Raw genomic sequence first — 21,230 nt, forward strand, 5'->3', positions numbered from 1 at the left:
CTAAGTATTCCAAAGCATTAAAAAGTGTAAAAATAAATAAATAAATAATTAAATAAAATAAAAAAATTATAAAAATTTTTATATATATATATATATATATATATATATATATATATATATATATTAAAAATACATTTATTAAATGAATCTAATTTAAAAAAAATGTAATATGCTGCGGATGTCCACCATGTGATCCTACACATTATGCAGCAGTCACGGTAATGAGCTCCCTGCTGCGGCTGGGTAGCTTTGTGTGTCGACTCATAGCGGCGGATTTCCCGCCAGCAGTCATGAGCGGACACACTGAGCTACCAAGCCGCAGCAGTGATGGATATATTCGCCATGAGCGGGTGCTTATTCCCATAACATGGCGGATATATCCATCAGGAGCCTTAACTGTCACAGACAGACGCGTTATACCCCCAGCCGACCAAGGACTAATCAGAGTGGTCCCTGGTGCAGCCAATAACTTGTAGGAGTGCGGTATATAAATGGGGTCACTTGTGGGGGTGGGGATACTGTTCTGCCCTGAAAGCCAAATGGCGCTCCTCTCCTTCTGAGTCCTACCACGCGGCCAAGGAACCATATATGGCCAAAGCTGGGGTATTTCCGAACATGGGACAAGCAGCTAAATAAAATATAGGGTGCATTTCTTTCAATATCAGAAGTGATGTACAAAAAATATGCCCCCCAAATGATGCATTTGTGAAAAATTGCAAATTTCGAATTTTTAACACTGACTTTGTAATAATTCCTGCCAAAAAACTATGGTGTTAAAATACTCACTGTACCCCCTAGCGAATACCTTAAGGGGTCTAGTTTTTAAAATGGGGTCATTTGGGGGGGTGTTCCTATGTTCTACTACCTTTTAATTTCTGCAAACCTTGCATAGCACACAAAAAAAGATGTACTTTTCAAATTTTCAAAATTTTCAAAATTTCAAGTTAAATTGTTAGGCTTCTAACTAATTTAAAATGTTAATTAAAAACAAAAAAAATGACGTCAAAATAAAGTAGACATCTGAAAGTATAAGTTTCATAAACTATTTGGTCAGTTTGTATAAATATATGCACCCTATTAGTGTTAAAATAGCAAAAACCGTAATTTTTTGTAAAAATATCATGATTTTTTGCATTATAAAAAAAAACTACAAATTATATCGGCTTACTTTTACTATGTACATGAAGGACAACTTGTGACAAAAAAACAACGCCAGAATTATCGTGATTGGCAAAACATTACCAGAGTTATTCTCTAATAAAGACAGACATCCCCGATTTGAAAAAACAGGCCTGGTCTTTCAGGGGCGTACAGGTTTATTTGTATTGGTCCTTAAGGGGTTAATGCTGTTATGGCACTCAAACTGGTTATCTCCACTTGTTCATCTGAATGATTATTTCTTTATTCCTTGCACAATTATTTATTAAAAATCTTTAAACATAAAATTACATTATAAATGTATATGCCCTAGGACGTATGAATACGTCCTAGTTGCTAACCTGTTAGAGCAACTGGACACATGCATATGTCCTGGCGATATCCTGCTCAGCACGATGAACTGCAGGAGATCGCCGGCAGGCTCCGGCTGTCCATCACAGCCGAGGTCCCACCGGGATTACACCATTTTCGGCAGCTTTACCCCATAGATGCCATGATCAGTCCTGATCACGGAATCTATGAGGTTGACAGGTGGAGGGAGCTCACCCTGTTCACCAACGGCAAACATGGGATCCCGTTTGTTGCCATGGCAGCAGGAGGCAAGCTGATGGCCACCTGACTGCCTAGTACGGCAATCTGTGAGGTCCATACTGAGGTGTATACTGACAGTTATACTGTGCTGCAGTACAGATGTACTGCAGCATAGTATAATCTATAAAAAGTGTTTTTTTTAAATAAATTAATTAAGTGTAAATATAAATAAATAAATGGTCCTTTCCCAATAAAATCCTGTATTAACAAACACCCCCCCCCCCCCCCGCTCCAAATAGGTATTGTCTGTAATGACTTGTACAATAATGACCCGCACAATGAACTTTTGGTCCAAAGCATGGAATAAAACATATCAAAAGGTAGCATGAATCACAAAAATGGTAGCCATAAAAAGCACCGCTTATCCCGCAAAAAATAAGCCCTCACACAATGGCGTTGGACGGGAAATAAAAAAGTAATTGCTGTCAGAACATGACAACACACAAAAAAAAGGATTTTGTTGAGAAAAGGAAAAATAACACAAAAAAGCTATATTAATTGGGTATCACCATGATCATACCGACTCACAGAACAAAAATAGCATTTTTACCATACTGTTAATGTCATAAAAAAAGCAAGAAGTTTTCAGATTTTTCACAATATTTTGAAGTTTTTCACAAAACATGCTGCAAGTATCAACAAAGATTTACCACTAATATAAAGTACAATATGTCATGAAAAAAACAAACAATCTCAGAATCACGTCGCTAAGTAAAAGCATGTCAAAGTTATTACCACTTAGGCTAGGTTCAGACTACGGAATCTCCGGGCAGAAAATTTCCACCCGGAGATTCTGAGTTCTGCCTGCGCCAACTGAATAGGTCGGCGCTAGGACCGCGCGGACACTGCAGTCTCCAATAGACTGCAATGTGTTCCGCGAGGAATTCCGCCTGAAGAAAGAGCACCGCCTTTCTTCAGGTGGAAATTTCTAAGCGGATTTACTTAGCGGATTTTCCGCTTCACAAATTCCGAAGTGTGAATTTATGAACGGAAAACCATTAACTACACTAGACATTTTAGCAAGCGGAATTTCTGACGGAAATTTTACGACTGAATTTCTGTCGGAAATTCCGTAGTCTGAACCTAGCCTTAAAGAGAGACATGCCAGATTTGAAAAATTGGGCTTGGCCATTACAGGGGTACTCCACTGACCATCATTCAAAACATATAGTTCTGAAAGCTGTGTTCGCACGCTGTGGGGGTCGACCACGCCCCCCTCGTTACATCAGGCCACACCCCCTTTAACGTAAAAACAAGCAGCATCTTTAAGGGGTTAAAGGCATGCATGAAATTCAAGAAAAAAAATTACAAAGAAGACAAATGCAACAATATTAAAAAGGGTTATCAGGTAAAAAAAATATATATATATTATATGCCCAGCCTGCCTAGTAAAATAATAAAACCCTTAACTCATCTTTCTCTGCTCCCTTGTAGGCTCCAGTATCAGGACACCCGATCTCCTGATGGTCTCCACTAACAGTCTGCGTCTCGCAGCTTCAGATGGCTTGTCACAGTGCCTCTAAGCCAATCACTGGCTGCAGCGGTGTCCCACCTAAGTCAGTGATTGGCTGGAAGGCACAGTCAGTTCCCCTTGCTGCACATGCTACGATCTGCAGTTCTGGGAAAAGCAGTGTCCACAGCTGCAGATGGGGCTTCCTGAGACCAGAGGCTAGGAGACAGAGAGGGAGGAAGGTTACTAAAAGTTTGTTGTCTTTTTAGGCAGGTATTAGGCTGCTTTCACACTATAAAATTCATCAGTTTTAAAGATCCGTTTGATGTTTCATTATGAAAACCCATTATAGTCTATGGGATTTTTACATTATCCGTTTTAATCCATTATAGACCATTATTAATAATGGACGTTATTTTGTGATGGGAGAATGAACAGAAGAAATAGTGCATGCACTATTTCTCCAGTTGCTATCTTCCGTCACAAAATAACGTCCGTTATTAATAACTGGCTATAACGGGTTAAAACGGATAATAGAAAATCCTATTATAGTCTATGGGATTTTTACAATGGCATATGGGATTTTTTAACGGCCGATTTTCAGGGTTTTCATAACGGAACATCAAACGGATCTTTAAAATGGATGAATTTTATAGAGTGAAAGCAGCCTTAGTAGAAAAACAGTTTCACTGGATAACCCCTTTAGCAACCCCTTGCAATAAAGAGTTTCTTAAATTCACATGTACCCCTTTTTAATTACTGTTTTTTCTTGATGAGAATGTTCTTAGTACACAGACAATGCTTGTTTGAGAAAAAAATAAAAACTTCAAAAGTCTCATTTGAAGTTATTGAGATCACTTAGTTTTATAATTCTAACGTAAATTCACACTAAAACTGATCCACAGAAAAGCTGCTCACTTGACTTAGTGCTGAGGTCCGGTGTCACATGTCTAATTCTTATACTGTATAGGGAAGCTTCTATCATGAATGGTCAGGGCTTCCATTTAGTGGAAATTTGGTCCAAACTGCCATGCAACTACATCAATATGCTATTATTAGAAAAGCTCATCACAGCGATATCACTTCACTAGTAGATGGGCTGGTAGGGTTCCTCATTATTCAGACTTTCATTGACTATTAATCTTTATTATTATTATCTATTTGATGTCCATTTGACCTCATAGACTGGGTCATACAGTAAAGTTTTTAGCTTTGGCTTTCACAAGTGGGTCATGTAAATGTTAGATGCCTTCCCTTCAATCTTGGTGATGAGAGTTGAATCAGGATATTACATGCCAGCACATGTCAAAATTATACAGCAAAACATTATCCCAAAAGTAAAAAAAAAAAAAAAAAAAAATTAACATTCAAAGTCTGATGATTATACAATAAGAATGTACGGTACCCATCCCTGTCGTATTTAAAAAGGAAAAAAAAAAAAACTTTTACATGTCACTGTGGCACAAGTAGTATGTTTTACTTCCCGGCACTCCGTAATCTTTGTCTCGCTGGCTCATAGAGCAGAGAGACAAACATCGCTGAGAGCCAAAGAGTAAAGCACACTCCCGAGCACTTATCCTCACTTGTTCTCCAGACCAGTGGAGGTCTCTGCTCCCTAGAGAGCTACATTCAGAAAAAAATTGTGTCTACTGGACTACGTATTAACATGTTACCCGCAATACGATCCTGTACTCCCTCATTGCTTGTGAATGCAACTCACATAAAAAAGTATATATACTGTATGTTAAATGATTACCTTGGATTAAAAAGTCGCACTAAGGAGTCAGACCGTGTCACATGACCCAACATGGACTGTAAATGAGCACTGATCTCAAAGCACCTATTAAGAGAACCTATTAAAAGGCTCGACCATTGTGCGGGGAGGGCTGCACCAACAATTGCTGGATTGTTACTAGTGACCCTTGCTTACATTATTTGTTGGCCACACATCACAAATCTACAGCTCACGATGGATCTATTTTCCCATGTGCAGACAGACATCAATGCCAAGAGTATGATTTCTCCTTCAGTCTGCTGGGGATTGCACCTCTTTCTGTACACAGATACACAGCTTGTGTAATTCCCCTCTCCCCCGAGCAGATCCAAAACACAAAAATAAAATTTGCCTGGTCCTTAAGGTTAAAATGGGCTTGGTCCTTAAGGGGTTAAACCGCACGATCAATGGCAAAGTCCAAGATAGCGTATTTTTGATCACTTTTTATACCATTAAAAAAAATGTATAAAAAGCGCCTGAACTGTTTTCTGGATAAAAGCCTAGTAGAAAGGTGCAAAAGGAAGACCATAGGGTCAAGGGAAACCAAAACCCCCAAAACTGTATGGATCAACTTCTGCACCTAAGTCCAATAAGCCCAATCAATAGACAGGACCAAAATATGTGGAAAACAGTGCCCAGGCCCACACCGCATCGCCAGCATTGGGGAGGGATGTCAGGATTCAACTTGTAAAGTAGAGCTGGTGTGCGACACCACCCCATGAGAATCTTAAATTGCATATCTTTGTAGTCCGTGCAGATAGAAGCCTTAGAGGCCCGCTCCCAAACTATCCGCCATTGAGGGATAGAAATAGTAGTGTTAAGGGGCTCTTCTCAACGACTCATATAGCGATGGGAGGGAGGAGGACCATCGGAGGGGACAACAAAAAGGAGTAAATACTAGAGAGTAGTCCCTTCGTCTGAGGAACCTTTCAAAGCCTGTTGGTAAAGAGACAGTCAGCGAGCCCTGTCTAGAAGACAAGTAATGACGAAGTTGTATATAGTGGGCTTCCTCAAAGGGAGGGAGACTCCAATGAGCAACCAGCTGGTCAAAGCATAAGAGTGAGCGAGCCCAGCAAAAAAAGACCTCTAGAGCCCCATTCCCTAACCATGCAGGAGGACAAGCCAGGAGAGAAGTCAGGGTAGTAGAGAAAAGATTGCAAAGGAGAGAAAGAGGAAAGAAATCCCTTAGAGCAGTAGGTCCAGATATACCGGGAAAACATCAGTCCCAAAAGGGGGTTTACAGGTGAAGGGAGTGGAAATGTCCACAGGAGGGAGTTCGGATGAATAAGGGCCAGCCACAATTTTTCCAACTTCTTCCATTTACTGAAGGCATTGTAAATAGACCAAGCCACCAGGTGGCATAGATGAGCCGCCCAGTAATATTTAGCCAAGTCCAGAACACCCAGCCCCCGAAAGACTTACTAGCCGGCATAACTGACATAGGGAGTCGAAGTCTGGCATCCCAAATAAACCAGAAAATAGCCGACTGAAAAGAACACAACACAGCTAAGGGGTTCTGCACCAGTAGCATCCAAAAAAAGGCGAAGCAATGCATCCAAAAAAGGAGATATATTGAGACCTTCATTTTTCCATCAAAGCACGCAGCTCACGAAAAAGATGAGGAAAGTTAGTAGAGTACAAAGAAGAATAGCTTGGGGAAAGCGACACACCCAAATACTTAATAGCAGAGGAGGACCATCTAAAGAAGTAGTTAGCCCGCAAAAGAGAGATTAATGAGGGAAGGAGGTTAAGAGGCATGGCTTGAGATTTAGAGATATTGGGGGAGATTTATCAAGACCTGTCCAGAGGAAAAGTTGCCCAGTTGCCCATAGCAACCAATTAGATAGCTTCTTTCATTTTAAACAAGGCCTCTGCAAAATGAAAGAAGCTATCTGATTGGTTGCTATGGGCAACTTTTCCTCTGGACAGGTTTTGATAAATCTCCTCCATTGACCTTATAGCCAGAGACAAGACCATAGGCATGCAAGAGTTTATACAAAGAAGGCAGAGACGGGAGGGGGTTAGTGAGGGTAAGCAAGACATCGTCAGCAGAGAGGCAGATCTTGAAGTCTCTACTGTGAAGGGCTACATCGGAAATGTAACTGGCACCCCTGTCTAGTACCATTATACAAGGGAAAGGTCGAAGAAGACAGAAGAGGACAATTTTAAACGTATTCATTTTTGTGCATGTAGTTATGATTCTTTCCAGTAGTAAGACAAAACAAAACCTACACAAGTAGGGTATCATTTTAATCACATGGACCTACAGAATAAAGAGGTGTCATTTTTACAAAAAAAAAATGCACTGCATAGAAGCTGAAACCCCACAAAAGTTCCAAATGCAATTTTTTCTTCAAATTTGTCGCACTTTTTTTTTATCGTTTCGCCGTAAATTTTTGGGTAAAATGACTGATGTAGTTAAAAAGAAGAATTGGTGGCGCAAAAAAAAAAGCCATAATATGGGTTTGTAGGTGCAAAACTGATGATTGATGATATGATTTTTTAAAAAGGGAAGGAGGAAAAAACGAAAGTGCAAAAAGGAAAAATCCTCTGTCTCCAAGGGGTTAAACAGCAATTTGCATGTATAATGCCATAAGGTATGTAAACAGATAAACGTGCTTTTCTTTTCTTGGAGACTTTCTTTTAATATCTTAACTCTGAAAGGACTTAAGCGTGAAATTTTTTAGAACCAACAACAGTAATTATAAGGTTTCATGCTTCTTTCACAAGTGCTTTAACAAAAGGATAATAAACCTGTAATCCTACTGTAATTTCATACATATTATATCTTTGTGCTTGGAAAAATACCCAATTGTTATTTCAAACAAAATAATTTGCAATAAAAATTTACATTATTATTGTACGTCAAGTATTTTTTTTTTTTTTGTAAGAAAAATAGTTTCTTCTCTAAAGTAGGAAAATAATGAGAATACTTCAGGAGGATTAGGTTTTATTTGTTAAATGGAAGCAATTAACTTTTTATGTTTTTCAAAGTATATTGGCCTAACAGAAAGTAAGGTTTTGAAGAACATCTTTTCATTTTAAGAACATCTTTTCATTTTATTTGTTTCATGGGAATGCCTATTATTCACAACAGATTAAAAAACAAAGGGCTCTTGTGCATGAATTAAGACAGCTGATTTTCCGAAAAGTCATGTCTTTGATTGCCTGCCTTGGTAGGCATGACAACTTCCCAAAGGCAAAATGCTTCTAGTAGAACAAATCATGCAAGTTACCACCTGGGAAATCAATATTTAATGCATGTGCTTCTACAAGAAAGAGGACTTTCACACATAGCTAGCTATCTCTTCCCGTCCAGCTTGGCAAATTCTGTACTTTTTGTGATGAATGTAAAATTACTTTGACCTGCTTTTAAGACTAAGCCACGGTAATATCTGTAGCATGGGATTGGGAGAGTCAAAACTCATCTCGGAGGAAACAACTGACTTTGGAAACAAACCAAGAGTCCTGTTAACTCCCTTGATGGAGGTTACTAAAGAACACTTTTCCCAAAGTAATGAAGTCGAAACAATATGTAAAGAAGAATAAGAGGCATAAATCTAAATAGTCTGTTAAGGAAAGTGTTATAGTAGGAGACCTTGAAACTTTTTAAAAAATAGAATTAGGCTGTTTGAATTAACTTTCCTTTCATGTAACTAGATGAATTACATGTTTAAACAGTATATATTTAGAAGATAGAAGTAGAAGACCGTTTCTTCAGGACAATCTATAATAAAGAATAATTTTTAAGTGCATTTTCTGGAATTGACTAAGCAGCATTAACCCCTTGCCGCAAAACGCAGTTTCTAAACAACGCTGAGGCACGGGAGGGTTATGAAGCAAGCTCAGGAGCTGAGCTCGCATCATACCCGCACGGTCCTGGCTGCCATCACCCGTGGCCAATGCCGGACATCGCTGTTCAGGCAGATGCCCGGCATTAACTCTCTAGATGCGGCATTCAAAGTTGATAAAGAAAAAAAGCTTATAAATGTCACATGTTTGAATCTGCGACTACTAACACTCAGTTTCTCATAATTGCAGATCAGAGCATCTGCAACTGATATAGCACACAGTGGCGCTCAGCCTATCACTGACTGAGGTGGGACACCGCTACTACAAGAAGCAAAGTTTCAGAGGCCGGAGAGCATGGCGATACATTTAAGCAGGGAGGTATATATATAAGAGCTTTTTATTTTATTTGCAAGAATGGACACATAGGTTAAAGGGGTACTACCGTGCTGACAACGTATCCCCTATCTAAAGGATAGGGGATAAGTTGCCTGATCGCGCGGGGTCCCGCCGCTGGGGACCCCCGCGATCTCGCAAACAGCACCCCGCTCTCATCAGGCCCCGGAGCGAACATCGCTTCAGGTTTGATGACTGCCGATCACGGGGCCGGAGTATCGTGACGTCACGGCTCCACCCCATGTGACGTCACGCTCTGCCCCTCAGTGTAAGTCTATGGCAGGGGGCGAGACAGCTGTCTCGCCCCCTGCCCTAGACTTGCATTGAGGGGCAGAGCGTGACGTCACACGGGGGTGGAGCTTTGACGTCACGATCACCGGCCCCGTCATCAGATGCGGAGCGGATTTTCGCTCCGGTGCCTGATGAGAGCGGGGTACTGCGTGTGAGATGGCGGGGGTCCCCAGCGGCGGGACCCTGTGCGATCAGGCAACTTATCCCCTATCATAGTGCCCCTTTGAATAAGCAGATGGATAAATATTTTTTTTTATTTTTTTTTTTATGTCGTTTCTAAAACTTTAAAATTCTGTGTTCAATAGCTCTACAGATCAAGAGTTAATCAATGTAATGTATATTAATGTTTGCACTACTTACCTGATGACTGAAGACAAGCCAGAGGGGTAAACTCTTTCTCCATTTCCAGCTTTATGTTTCCCCTGTAAAATAAACGATAAGCATGGAAGGGTGATTATACAAGAGAGAAATATACCTTCTTAATTAAAAAAAAGAATTGGATTCTGGAAAATTCTGTGCAGAAGAGAGAAAATGATGATTTGTAGTACCAAATGCAGGTTTGTGCAATGTAGACCTTCACTCGGCAGTGACTTCGTGACTTCCAGGTATTCAGTTTGCTTAGCACTGCTATTTTTCACACACTCGAGCCTGTGAAAATAGAATTTGAAGCTACATATCTGTTCTATCTAAAGTTGTAAATGAGGTCTCACCACCAGACAATGAATGTCCAACAGAGAACTGACATCACCTTCAGAAGAACACATCCTGACTAAATATACAGTGATAACAACAGTATGTCACAGTGCATTACCCACTTCATAGTGATCTAAATAATTGGACATTTTCATTTTTCACCTTTTATGTTTTCCATTCAATATCATTATATTATCAAGGTGTTTCTGTATGATTAAAGTGGAGGATGTCAATCAAATACAGCACATTCTCTTCTGGTTTATGCCCTGTTAGACTGAGAAATTGCATTTTAACCCTAACAAAAAAGGCAACACATTCATACATTTTATTTGTACTTTTATTTGTCAATTGTTTCTGTGACAAAATGTAATCCGTGTAGTATTTGGAGGGAAAAAAAAGAACAAAAACAAAACAATATACTCTACACCAGAGATTTCCAAACTTTTCATATTTTTTCGTATTGGTGACTTTTTACAAATGCATTATTTTGCAACACAGTAATTTAGAAGGTCTTTCATCATACTGCCGCCTACTGCGATTAAAACACTTCCACTGTTTCACCTGAATTAAACATACTGGAGGACATTTATCAAGGTATTTAGAGATTTTTTTTATTTTTATTTTTTGCTTACTACAGGCGCACAAAAAGTCACTGGACCTGCCTGGTAGGCATAGCCGCACTTAATAAACTCAGCAAACTCAATTGCATATCCCATGTCTTAAATTTTGTCACATAGGCAAAACATATGAACACTTTTTCAGGCAGCGTCACCTGCGCTATCACCCAGTACCAGAAGGTGGGTATGGGTGACCCTGTTAGTTTACCTTTAAAAAAAAAAATCATATAAAAAGTATCTAAGTGAAAGGTGATAATCTTAAGAAAATCACTAACTTTCTATAGTAAGGGAAATTATCACATTTTTTTCCTAGAAAGGTACAAAAAAGTTTGCTTTTTGGGGGAAATTTATTTATTTATTTATTTTTTTTAAAGGGATACTCTGGTGAAAAACTTTTTTTTTAATTTTTTTATTCAACCCGTGCCAGAACGTTAAAAAAATTTGTAAATAACTTCAATTTAAAAATCTTAACCCTTCCAGTACTTACCAGCTGCTGTATGCCCCACAAGAAGTTATTTTCTTTTTCAATGTCTTTTCTGTCTGACCACACTGCTCTCTGCTGACACCTCTGTCACCTCTGTATCCCCATAGCAAACCTATCCTGCTCTTGACAGTTCCTGAGACTGACCGATGTGTCAGCAGAGAGCACCGTGGTCAGACAAATAAGAAATTGAAATAGAAAAGAACTTCCTGTGGAGCATACAGCATACTGTACTGGAAGGGTTAAGATTTTTACATACATACATATTTACAAATCTGTAGAAATATATATATTAGGGCTCAGGGTTTGAGACAACTGGACAGGTTGTGTTTCAAGTAATATTTCAATTTATTGATTATATATAGTGTGACAATAAAATATTAGATAAAATGTAAATAGCAGCAACTGCGTCTCACAGGGCCCTTGTGCAGGCGCAGCACCAACTATTAAGAACTATAGCATATGTATAGTACAGTATATATAAATATACTTGTAAAAAATTTGTAAAAAATTGTAAAAATTATAAAATATAGAGACCACCATAAACATATATAGAGAGAGGGATCTGGGTGGGAAAGTCTTAGTCCATCCGCTAAGGTCAATAATCTCCTCTCATAAAAAAGTCCTGCTAATATAGACCGATTCTGGTATTGTGGTAACCAATGGCAACCATAAGGTTAGTAACCCGTAGCAACCGTTCAGAGGAGTCCGGCTATTTCAGTACTTCAACGTTTAAGTAGAAGATCTACTTGCTATTTGTAGACAATATTCAACATAAACAGCTAGTGTGCAGTCACTGTTAATATGCATGCATATTTGTATGATACTTTGTATCTCACCGCTCCCGGACACTGATGCGCTGAACTTCACGGGGATGCTGCGATCTCATCCTGTTGCGCTGTGTAATCCCACAGTGTGTTAGCACTGAGTAGCTCTCTTGGCAAGCGACAGCATCACCGGAGACTCGGCCGTCTCCCACAGTGGTGATGTTGGTAGATGGTGGGTTGCGGGTGGTGTTGTCGCAGCGGTTCTGCGGATGCGCACGTACATGTGCCGGTGGCGTCCTCGTGGCAGCGAGGCGGGGATGTCTACTTCACCGGATGTCGGGTAATTGACAGTTTATTATCCGGTATCCGACTGCTATTGACTAAGCAGGGCAAGTATGCTGGTGGTCTCAATAGCAGTCGGATACCGGATAATAAACTGTCAATCACCCGACACCCAGTGAAGGAGACATCCGCGCCTCGCTGCCACGAGGACGCCACCGGCACATGTACGTGCGCATCCGCAGAACCGCTGCGACAACACCACCCGCAACCCACCATCTACCAACATCACCACTGTGGGAGACGGCCGAGTCTCCGGTGATGCTGTCGCTTGCCAAGAGAGCTACTCAGTGCTAACACACTGTGGGATTACACAGCGCAACAGGATGAGATCGCAGCATCCCCGTGAAGTTCAGCGCATCAGTGTCCGGGAGCAGTGAGATACAAAGTATCATACAAATATGCATGCATATTAACAGTGACTGCACACTAGCTGTTCATGTTGAATATTGTCTACAAATAGCAAGTAGATCTTCTACTTAAACGTTGAAGTGCTGAAATAGCCGGACTCATCTGAACGGTTGCTACGGGTTACTAACCTTATGGTTGCCATTGGCTACCACAATACCAGAATCGGTCTATATTAGCAGGACTTTTTTATGAGAGGAGATTATTGACCTTAGCGGATGGACTAAGACTTTCCCACCCAGATCCCTCTCTCTATATATGTTTATGGTGGTCTCTATATTTTATAATTTTTACAATTTTTTACAAATTTTTTACAAGTATATTTATATATTTTATATACTGTACTATACATATGCTATAGTTCTTAATAGTTGGTGCTGCGCCTGCACAAGGGCCCTGTGAGACGCAGTTGCTGCTATTTACATTTTATCTAATATTTTATTGTCACACTATATATAATCAATACATTGAAATATTACTTGAAACACTACCTGTCCAGTTGTCTCAAACCCTGAGCCCTAATATATATATTTCTACAGACAAACTACAATCTGACACCTTGGGTATAGGTGTCTAATTAGGTAGCCCGGGTTTATTTGGTGGGTAGTCAGACAAGAGCCTCTCCAACTCTTCTATAGATTTACAAATCTGTTTAACGTTCTGGCACCAGTAGATTTAAAAAATCTATGGTCAACATCCCTGCTCCTGTACAGTAAGCAACAAAGCTTAATGTCCCAATCTCTAGTCAAATGGAGGCAAGCGGTGATGCTGCACCACTTTTCCTCACTGAGCAGGGGGCTTATTGTGTATGCTTTGCTGCAGCTCAGTATGTATTTCCATAATGCGCTAACTTTAAGCACCACTTAAACTAAATACAGAAACAGGGACTACTGTCAAAGACAATGTATGCCATGCTGCTTAGTGAACATTTAGGCACATTTTTGATAACATTTTAGACTTGCTGCTATGTAAACTTTTGAAATATCTGGAGGACATGTCAAAAGTTTCCTCCATATGTCTCCGGACATTGTACTACTCTCCTTTTGTGAAAACCCCAAAAATAGGCAGTTCTCAAATATGTGTCTTCTTCCGGTTCCTGGTGTCTAAATTGTCCAGGTTCAGGAAAGAAATAAGAGGAAGAAAGCTTCCAACTATCGACAGAGGGATCAGGAATGCTATATCTGAAACTTATCGAAGTCAGGGCTTTGGTTCTCCCATCGGTTTAAAAGCTCATTCCAATAGAACAGTGTCCCCATCTGGGCAGAGAGAGCCTCAGCTTCTATCGAACAGATTTGCAGGGCCGCGGCCTGGTCTAGTCCCAACACATTTATTAAACATTATAGGCTTCAGATTCAGACCACTCTGCAGGCAGTAGTCCATCCCTAATCTCTGAGTTGGTATTACTCCTGGGGTGCTGATATGAAGTTGAGGAGAGAAAACCAGAATAAGTCTCATCAGTAAGGCTGGGTTCACACTACGTTTTGTCCCATACGGGAGCGCATACGGCAGGAGGGAGCTAAAAGCTCGCGCTCCCGTATGTAACCGTATGCGCTCCCGTATGTCATTCATTTCAATGAGCCGACCGGAGTGAAACGTTCGGTCCGGTCGGCTCATTTTTGCGCCGTATGCGCTTTTACAACCGGACCTAAAACCGTGGTTGACCACGGTTTTAGGTCCGTTTGTAAAAGCGCATACGGCGCAAAAATGAGCCGACCGGACCGAACGTTTCACTCCGGTCGGCTCATTGAAATGAATGACATACGGGAGCGCATACAGTTACATACGGGAGCGCGAGCTTTTAGCTCCCTCCTGCCGTATGCGCTCCCGTATGGGACAAAACGTAGTGTGGACCCAGCCGGTTTCTCCGAATCCTCCACGACAGCACCGAGATGATAACGATACTTACATACACCAAATCCGTGGTCCCAATCGCCTGTTATATGCTTCTCATTCGGGCAGTAGGCCTGCTGGTTAAGCCTGCTTACAGTTGGACGGAGGGAAGAAGCAGTATCAGTGATGTCAGCATGCTCCTGAATGGGACCACGGATTGGGGGTAGGTAAGTATCATTATCATCTGTCACCTGCATCAGCCTGTTTCAACAGTTTAGTGTGGGTGACATTGATAACAGATTCCGATTAACTACTCCACAATTCTCTTCCACTTAGATCTTTTTGCTCCAGCAACTAATAAACTTTTTGTAGAGCTGTGTAAATGACCAGCAATTAATACACATCGCCAGTCACTTACACAGTAATTTCTGTGGCACCCTGTGTAAATAGCAGATAATACCATAGGCACTTTGTAAGAGGAGCAGCAACTCGCATCAAATCCAATAAAAGTCCCTGTTAATTGTAGCCCTGTACAGTAAACCAGCAAAATTTTCAGCATTGTCAGCTTACTGTAAAGTAACATTCACTCGGCAAGGTGCTCTGGGCAGTCTATCCGGCCTCTCAGAAGTAAGCCCTAGGCCAGCAGGTACCCCAAAAATGCATGGCCCATGTCTCTTCTGCTGTTTCCATGGCAACCTATGCTAATAGTGTATGGCACCGTGGAAAGTACTCACAGGAGTATGAACCTCAGTCAATACCAGGGGTACCAACTCCTTTGAATGCATGCTGGTAGGTAGCATAGTGCACTTGCAATAGATGTAGTAATACATTTGGCAGAGGCCACTCATAGAGGCTACATGTGTTTAAAGGGGTTATCCAGGATTTTTTTTTATATATATTATATATATATATATATATATATATATATATATTATATAAAAATTTTAACAGTTAAACAGATTTGTAAATGATACTAGAAGTAAACAAGAAACAACAGTGGCACCGATACCTTTGGCCTCCTAAGACCACGAGATGGAGACGGCGTCCCGCTAGACTGGAAATCCACCCTGGCAACGGAGGTGCTAGGACAATAAAGACCGTAGTCACTAAAATGTAGTAAATAAAGAAAAAAGGTGTCCTGCACTCACCGCTTCTATCCAGGTACTCCTGCTCCCATCTCGGGTCACGACTCGAACACGGAAGACATGGGTTGTGGAGCGCTCAGAGGCGACTGCCGGCGGTTTCACGCATAGGAATGCGCTTCATCCGGCCTCGTTAACGTCATCGCGCTGTGCGAATTATAAAGGTGCAGCTGGTGAGTCACATGATTCCAGGTGAACTCTCACCCCGTGTTACATTCAAAAGTGAACGGACCAAAACGCCACATAAGGAAGCAAAAAGCAAGTTAGGTAAGTACATCAATACTAATAGACCTAAATCTGCCCTGAGCAAACAAAAATTTATAAAAAAGGGGAAAAATCTAATTTATCATTTAACCCTAACGGTCCCTGTGCGTCAAGGCGCAGTATCCACCGCGCCTCGGCACGCAGGAGCAGACGACGTCTATCTCCTCCAGAAGGGTGACAAGGGATTGTTTCAAGACCTCCAAATTTTAACGTGGTGCAATTTCCACCATGTATGGATTGCATATGCTGAACAAATCTTGGGGATCCACCTCCTTTTCGAACCGAGTACATATGCTCACGCACTCGGGCCCGGAGTTGTCTCTCGGTTTTTCCAATATAAAAAAATTGGCAACTACAACATAAAAAATATACAACGAAGGTGCTCCGGCAGGTGATGAGGTGTTTTATTTCAAAAACATAACTCCCTAATTTAATAGAAATCGCATTAATGTTGTGAGGGCATTGAGGACAGAAACCGCACTTCTTATTCCCTTTCGGGGCTATACCAGACAACCAAGTCTCCTTGGGATGTGCTTCTCTATTCAACTTCTGACCCTTCAGTAGATCAGCGATAGTCTTGTTTTTTCTGAAGGTAACTATGGGTCTATTTTGTGCTGTATTCACAATGTCTGGATCTGCCATTAGTAGATACCAGTTCTTAGTGATGGCAGATTTGATAACGTGATTCAGAGGGCTGTTTTTAAACGCAAACGTGAATTTTGAATTTTCTTCAGTGGTGGACGGAAAATCTTTTTTCTTATTTTTTGAATCAATAAGTAAATCTTCTCTGTTTTTAATTGCAGCTCTCCTGTAAGCTCGTGCTAATATTTCCTCAGGATACTGACGCTGTCTAAAGCGTGTAAGTAAGTGTCCTGCTTGTTCCTCATAATCAGACTGCTTGCTATTATTTCTTTTTAAACGTAAAAGCTGGCTATACGGAATAGAATTTTTGGTTTCGATAGGGTGGGAGCTCTTATAGTGTAAAAGAGCATTTTTTGCCACTTCTTTCCTATAGCCTTGTGCCAGAAGCTGGTTATTCTCCACATAGAGTTTAAGATCTAAAAATTCGAGACTATCTCCCCCAAACACACTCGTAAATACCATGTTCATAGCATTGACATTTAGATAGGCTACAAAATCCTCAAACACACTTGGAGGCCCATCCCACACCACCAGGATATCATCCATATACCTCCAAAAAGCCCGAATATGCCTTGAAAAAAGATTGGAGGTACTGAAAACATACTCCTGTTCAAACGCGGCTAAAAACAAATTCGCGTATGAACAGGAGGTGGGACTCCCCATTGCGGTTCCGACTTTCTGTCGGAACCATTGATTGTCGAATTGAAAAGTATTATTGTTAAGAATAAACATGAGGGCATCGCAGATAAATTGTACAAAACCGTGTGACTTGTCGGTCCTATTCAGAATGTTTTGAATGGCTTGCACACCCGTAATATGGGGAATACGGGTGTACAACGCCTCTACATCTATAGATGCCAACGAGAAAGAGGGTTCCCAATTAAATTCGTGAATAAACCTTAATACGTCTCCTGTATCTTTAAGATATGTTGGAATGGAGGTAAGGAGGGGTCTAAGGGACCAATCTACATATTTAGATAAGTACTCAGTCACCGAACCCACCCCCGCAACTATAGGTCGTCCAGGGGGGTGGGTGCGGGACTTATGTACCTTAGGTAACAAATACCAATTGGGGTCACTGGGGGTCACAGGTATAAGACGTTCCGCTAATTTCAGATCCAACACTCCAACCTCTACATAGTGGCGAAGGAACGATCTCAACTTCTCTTTAATACGGCTCGTAGGATTCTCCGACAACTTTTCATAGGTATCTATCGCAGACAATTGACGCTGAGCCTCTTGGTTATAATCAACTTTAGACCAAACAACAATACTGCCTCCCTTATCTGCTCTTGAGGTGACAAGATCCTCTCTCTTAACTAACCAATTCAGACCTTCAAATTCATCATTAGATAAGTTACTCAGTGGATGGGGGTAAATGAGTGCCTTCATGTCATTTTTTACTGCCTTCATGAACAAATCAATAGGGCCACCCGGTGCTAAGGGAGGGTTGAATGTGGAGGGGACCCCCCCCAGAAAAGGGGGGGGGAGTCCCCTCCACATCGAACCTGTGTGGCATCATCTGATGCCAAGTCAACTAACATATTCGTAAACTCCATGTCATTAGCATCAAAACCCTTAACAGGGATAAAGCCCAAAGGGCCTATATGGCAAGGTGTATTACAATCAATTAATGCAGGAGGTTTTTTTATGGAGCTGGAAAAAAACTTATTGAGGTTAATTTTACGAACAGCCCTAAATAGATCGACTTCAAAGGAGACAAAATCAAAACCTTCAACTAATCCAAAATTCAGACCTTTAGATAAAGCAGTCAGAGTATTCCGGGGGAGGACAACATCTGTCAGGTTCTCCACCAGAGTCTCCCCTGCTAATCCCTCCAAGTGACCTCCTTGCGTTTCTGTGCCCACTTTCCTCTGAGCGTGCCTCTTTCTGCCCCCCCTTCTGGTCTTCTTTCTAAAGGGGGTTGCTGCGTATAGGAGTTTCCCTGGCTAGAATCTCTATTGCCCTCATCTGAAGCGCTCGTGTCTGATTCAGTGGTCCAGAAGTCTTGGCTTCTGCGACCCTTGAAATTTCTTCTTCTAAATCTTCTACCTGCATTTCTTCTACCATTTTTGTTATTATTGGTACTCCAAGAGAAAACATTATCGTTGTCATAATCGCGCTTATCGCGCACAAATTTGTCACGTTTTACTTCTTTTATCTCAATCTGGAGGAGGGCCATCTTCTTCTCAAGATTTTTTAAAAAAGTGGTTGCTTGGATTTCAGATACTCGTTTACGAAATTCACTTTTAGACCTTTCCAAATCTTCAGTAATTTTAACATAGTCTCTCTGATGTTGTTCCAGGACTATTTCTACCAATTTCAAAGCATGTTGCATATGTGCAGATTTCCAAGCATGCATGAACTCATTACTTTCCAAAAATTGGGACGGAAATTTATAATTCCTTAAACCCCTAGGAGCTCTGCCTGAGTCCACATAAGCCTGCAACGAATTAATAGACCAAAAAGATCTTGCTTCCTTTTCAGTGAGTGAAACAATTCTGTGCTCAAGTGCTCGTGTGCTAATTAGCTGCAATTCATCCTGCAAATTGCAGGATGAAAAAAACGCTCCAGCGTCCTGTCTTCCTGTGTCCGGCATTGGATTACCATCTGTGGAACTATTATCTGTCTCCATAGCTGGTACAAGGCTAGGTAGCGTGCTCAACTTAAGAACATGTGCAGAAAAAATACTAGAAGTAAACAAGAAACAACAGTGGCACCGATACCTTTGGCCTCCTAAGACCACGAGATGGAGACGGCGTCCCGCTAGACTGGAAATCCACCCTGGCAACGGAGGTGCTAGGACAATAAAGACCGTAGTCACTAAAATGTAGTAAATAAAGAAAAAAGGTGTCCTGCACTCACCGCTTCTATCCAGGTACTCCTGCTCCCATCTCGGGTCACGACTCGAACACGGAAGACATGGGTTGTGGAGCGCTCAGAGGCGACTGCCGGCGGTTTCACGCATAGGAATGCGCTTCATCCGGCCTCGTTAACGTCATCGCGCTGTGCGAATTATAAAGGTGCAGCTGGTGAGTCACATGATTCCAGGTGAACTCTCACCCCGTGTTACATTCAAAAGTGAACGGACCAAAACGCCACATAAGGAAGCAAAAAGCAAGTTAGGTAAGTACATCAATACTAATAGACCTAAATCTGCCCTGAGCAAACAAAAATTTATAAAAAAGGGGAAAAATCTAATTTATCATTTAACCCTAACGGTCCCTGTGCGTCAAGGCGCAGTATCCACCGCGCCTCGGCACGCAGGAGCAGACGACGTCTATCTCCTCCAGAAGGGTGACAAGGGATTGTTTCAAGACCTCCAAATTTTAACGTGGTGCAATTTCCACCATGTATGGATTGCATATGCTGAACAAATCTTGGGGATCCACCTCCTTTTCGAACCGAGTACATATGCTCACGCACTCGGGCCCGGAGTTGTCTCTCGGTTTTTCCAATATAAAAAAATTGGCAACTACAACATAAAAAATATACAACGAAGGTGCTCCGGCAGGTGATGAGGTGTTTTATTTCAAAAACATAACTCCCTAATTTAATAGAAATCGCATTAATGTTGTGAGGGCATTGAGGACAGAAACCGCACTTCTTATTCCCTTTCGGGGCTATACCAGACAACCAAGTCTCCTTGGGATGTGCTTCTCTATTCAACTTCTGACCCTTCAGTAGATCAGCGATAGTCTTGTTTTTTCTGAAGGTAACTATGGGTCTATTTTGTGCTGTATTCACAATGTCTGGATCTGCCATTAGTAGATACCAGTTCTTAGTGATGGCAGATTTGATAACGTGATTCAGAGGGCTGTTTTTAAACGCAAACGTGAATTTTGAATTTTCTTCAGTGGTGGACGGAAAATCTTTTTTCTTATTTTTTGAATCAATAAGTAAATCTTCTCTGTTTTTAATTGCAGCTCTCCTGTAAGCTCGTGCTAATATTTCCTCAGGATACTGACGCTGTCTAAAGCGTGTAAGTAAGTGTCCTGCTTGTTCCTCATAATCAGACTGCTTGCTATTATTTCTTATTAAACGTAAAAGCTGGCTATACGGAATAGAATTTTTGGTTTCGATAGGGTGGGAGCTCTTATAGTGTAAAAGAGCATTTTTTGCCACTTCTTTCCTATAGCCTTGTGCCAGAAGCTGGTTATTCTCCACATAGAGTTTAAGATTTCAAGGGTCGCAGAAGCCAAGACTTCTGGACCACTGAATCAGACACGAGCGCTTCAGATGAGGGCAATAGAGATTCTAGCCAGGGAAACTCCTATACGCAGCAACCCCCTTTAGAAAGAAGACCAGAAGGGGGGGCAGAAAGAGGCACGCTCAGAGGAAAGTGGGCACAGAAACGCAAGGAGGTCACTTGGAGGGATTAGCAGGGGAGACTCTGGTGGAGAACCTGACAGATGTTGTCCTCCCCCGGAATACTCTGACTGCTTTATCTAAAGGTCTGAATTTTGGATTAGTTGAAGGTTTTGATTTTGTCTCCTTTGAAGTCGATCTATTTAGGGCTGTTCGTAAAATTAACCTCAATAAGTTTTTTTCCAGCTCCATAAAAAAACCTCCTGCATTAATTGATTGTAATACACCTT

At 41.2% G+C, this 21,230-nt stretch overlaps 1 protein-coding gene across 7 annotated transcripts in view; it reads right to left on the reverse strand.

Annotated features, from left to right (window-relative positions):
* The window catches only part of TPK1 (thiamin pyrophosphokinase 1), a 528,320-nt gene that overhangs the window by 472,479 nt on the left and 34,611 nt on the right, over positions 1–21,230 (reverse strand). For 4 of the 7 annotated variants that reach the window (XM_056520550.1, XM_056520546.1, XM_056520553.1 and 1 more), the window contains exon 2: positions 9,810–9,871. In XM_056520550.1, the coding sequence (XP_056376525.1) occupies positions 9,810–9,871 (62 nt within the window). Of the gene's footprint in view, positions 1–9,809; positions 9,872–9,997; positions 10,098–15,593; positions 15,713–21,230 lie in introns of those variants that run through there. The other 3 variants (XM_056520551.1, XM_056520547.1, XM_056520552.1) reach the window with 2 other exon arrangements.

The sequence above is a fragment of the Hyla sarda genome, chromosome 5 (assembly GCF_029499605.1).
Source record: "Hyla sarda isolate aHylSar1 chromosome 5, aHylSar1.hap1, whole genome shotgun sequence".
Taxonomy (NCBI): domain Eukaryota; kingdom Metazoa; phylum Chordata; class Amphibia; order Anura; family Hylidae; genus Hyla; species Hyla sarda.